Source organism: Drosophila biarmipes, chromosome 3R (genome assembly GCF_025231255.1).
Source record: "Drosophila biarmipes strain raj3 chromosome 3R, RU_DBia_V1.1, whole genome shotgun sequence".
Classification (NCBI taxonomy): domain Eukaryota; kingdom Metazoa; phylum Arthropoda; class Insecta; order Diptera; family Drosophilidae; genus Drosophila; species Drosophila biarmipes.
In genome coordinates this window covers 17,009,134-17,012,521 of record NC_066616.1, presented here as the reverse complement: position 1 = coordinate 17,012,521, position 3,388 = coordinate 17,009,134, and the positions used below count along the sequence as shown (strand labels likewise).

General features: G+C 39.6%; 1 protein-coding gene across 1 annotated transcript; it reads right to left on the bottom strand.

The window, feature by feature from the left end:
* Nucleotides 1-2,558: 2,558 nt before the first annotated feature.
* Nucleotides 2,559-2,927, bottom strand: LOC108031296 (metallothionein-3). Its single transcript, XM_017104540.2, has 2 exons — nt 2,798-2,927; nt 2,559-2,728 (listed from the first exon to the last, which is right to left on the bottom strand). The coding sequence occupies exons 1-2, from the start codon at nt 2,820-2,822 to the stop codon at nt 2,622-2,624; spliced, it is 132 nt and encodes a 43-aa protein (XP_016960029.1). The 5' UTR covers nt 2,823-2,927; the 3' UTR covers nt 2,559-2,621.
* Nucleotides 2,928-3,388: the final 461 nt, after the last annotated feature.

Sequence of the window (3,388 nt, the reverse complement as noted above, 5' to 3'; positions counted from 1 at the left end):
TCGGTGCCACAATATTCTGGAAAGCCCCTCCGTTTTTCAGCGCACTCCGAGTGATTAATAGCCGAAAAACTTGTTTTCTAATTATTTAACACCCGAAAACTACGACAATTAATTATGTGGCTGAACAATGAAGCCCCTGACGGACATTGTGGGTGACAAACACACACAGAATGCAAAGAGCTTACAACAATATCTACTACAACAATAAATTTTATTGTGCAACTCACCCACGCACACACAGCACACAACACACACTCGCATAGATTCATTCAACATGGATGTTGCGAATTTTGTATAGAACATTTTTTGCTCCTGTTTTTTGGGCTGGCAAATGAAATTGTAGAGAAATGCACATGCAGAAAGCCGTAGTACATAATCCAAACAGATATATAATAGCAAACAAAAAAATATTTATATTAGCAAACTTAATCCCAAAAAATCTCTGAAAAATCGTATATAAAAAAAAATAAATCCAAACTTACAATTATTTAAAGAATTATTATTTTCTACTTATTTATTATATTATATTTCTATGATTTGATGAAATCAACAATTAATTTACCACTCAATGTATTTAATAAGGGCTAATAACTGAACAAGGTAATAAAATGAAAACCAACAAAAGAGCTTACAAATATTTAATTGAATTTAACCGTTATTTAATGAATTAAATTCGGGAGTAATAAAACCTAATTGAGCACGATAATGTCTCCAGTACGTTTTTAATCACAGTTAATAGGCTTAAACGTCAGAATATTAAATGTAAACCAATGTTAAAATGCCGTTTTATTTCCCCCAATGTCATTTTTTTCCGAACTTTTCCCGCTATGGAAATGGAAATTTTCGAGTTCCCTATACAAATTCGGTCACACACAGTCTCGCATGCAAATGCATTTCACTGCAGCTGGGTTAATTGTTTTTTAGGCATGCAGAAAAGCACACAAACGAGACAGAGAAGCTGGAAAGAATCATTTAATGGCATCGCACATTCATTTGAAACTTTTTAATTAAACAGAATACTGTGACAAATTATTTTAACGAGCTTTTCGCATTGCAAATTGAAAATGCGAATCGCTTTAAAGAGCCACAAACTCAAATGTCAGCCCCAAAGGCTGAGTCCCAAAAAGACGACAATCCCCACCAACAATTAAGAAGCAAAGAAAGTGAAATAAAAAACAACAGGGCTCCCGAGAAATCTGCTTAAAACAATTATTTCAAAATAATTGGCTTTAATTGCCAGCAGCCTCGGCCCCGACAACGCCGTCTTTGGCCAAGAGGGAAAACTTGTGCCCAAGTGTAGGTCATAATGGCATCTATCAGTGGCCAGTGGAGGGTTAAGGCGGGGCGGAAGCGGAAACAAGCAATTTTGCGGCAAAGTTACGAGTGCCGCAGACAAGAAAAACAAAAACGTGGCGATAAGAAAGCCACGATGGCTGAGTGAGCCAAAGTGTGCGAGTTTTCATTCTCTCTTGAAAGTAACTCAACAAGTTCATGCCTTAGACATGGGCCAATTTTATAATTAACCGACATTGTTTAAGATTTTGTCTGCTTATATGGCGAGCACTCCGGAAGTTTAGGGCCAATTAAAAGCCGTACATCATCTTAAGCCGAGGCAAACGATACGATCCAGTTAATATAACCATTTAAAGGGACTAAAGCCATCTGAGCCGCAGACAACAGGCCACAAACTGGAGGAGAAACTTACAGACTGTGTGGCAAATGTTTATGGTGCTCGAGAGTCTCAAACTGCTCGAGCACACCTCGCAGCGGCGTGCAAGATTAATGGTGGAATTAAAAAGCAAGCCATGTACGTCGAGCATTGCACTTAATTAAAAATGTTTGCCTAAATTATGTACAGACAATTAGAGAGGCAGGCGGGCCAGACAGGCATTTCCGCAATTTGCGGTTAGAATTCTCCGCCCCCCGTCCCAGGAAGTTCATTGTTGGGAGTGAAACATGAGTTTTCCTCGGCCCCAAACTCACTTCACCGAGCTTATTATGAAGGCAATCTGAGTGGCAGAAGTCCTTAAGTGCCCGAGTCTTCATATTTTCTTTTTTTCTCCGGTTTTTTTTTCGTTTCGTTTGTGGCTATTTTCCAGCAAACAGTGCTAATTAATTGCCTGAACAATTGCACTCCTCCTAATGGCAGCCGCATTGTTGTGGGTCCCCGTTGCGTATACTTAATGCGCGAAATTATTTCACGCTCACTTACAAGTGTCACAATTTCGAGCTGTGTCCTCGTCGCCGCTCCAAATGAGACCGCATAAATTTTGCAACTGGCTGGCCGCCTGCCACGCGCCACAAATGCAATAATTGCGCATTTTGAAATGGCAATGCGACCCTGGCCAAATGTGTGACACTTGGCCAGAAGAGGACTTGGCCTCTGGGCCACACACACGGGCACACACAGGCCATAATGCCGTAGTAAATATCTGTCCTCGAAATGGATGGGTTCGTGTGTGTTTTGCACAGTTTTAGCATGGCACACCAAATTGTAATTAAGCGAATATCATTCCTGACAGACGCCGCCAGTATGGGCAAGGGAAATGCTTTCAGACTTTGGGGCTTAGAGAGACCGACTTTCGTTTATTGGAAATGTTTTGCAGTTTTATATAATCTTTCTACTTGGTCTTGCAGCACTGATCCTTGGGTCCATTCTTGCACACGCACTTGCAGTCCTGACTGCAGGCGCAGTTGTCGCCGCACTTGGTGTCCGTGCACTTGCAGTCTAAAAATAGGGGTTTTTTATGTATAACTAACTTTGTATGTATTAAAAAATATTGAATTTTCTACTCACTAGCTCCGCAACCTTTGCAACCCATTTTGTGCGATTTTTGTATGATTTTCTTGAACTCGCTCAACACCTTTCAACTTGCTTGTGGTCAGCTTTGTTTATGCCTCGTGTATTTATAGAGCCGACCACCTACGAAGTGCCGCGTACAAATTTTTGCACTCTGCTTTGATTGATAAGGAAAAACGTGCGCAAAATCAACACAAATTACATGACTGCACCCGATTCAAACGAAGTTAAAACCTCCAGCATTATCAGTTTTAGCTATATATGAAAAAGCGATAAGATATCAAATAAAATTTTCTTAGTAGAAGCGGTGTGAGAAAACTTGTCACCTCAAATAAAAAACCACAACTTATTATCTTACAAAACAATGATTCCCCTTTAAAAATAGTCAAAATTTTCAAAATATTCAGATTTTAGAATCATTCAGAAAGCTACTGCGATCAATTGTCTTCCTTGTTAGCTGTCCAACACGCTGCGACTTTTGGTATTCTGACCATTTTTGACCAACTTGCACCAAAAAGGGTGAAAGAAGAATATTGGTTTTTGGCCAAAAAAAAAGTCTTCTCTTCCACCAAAAAAAATTAGTATTTT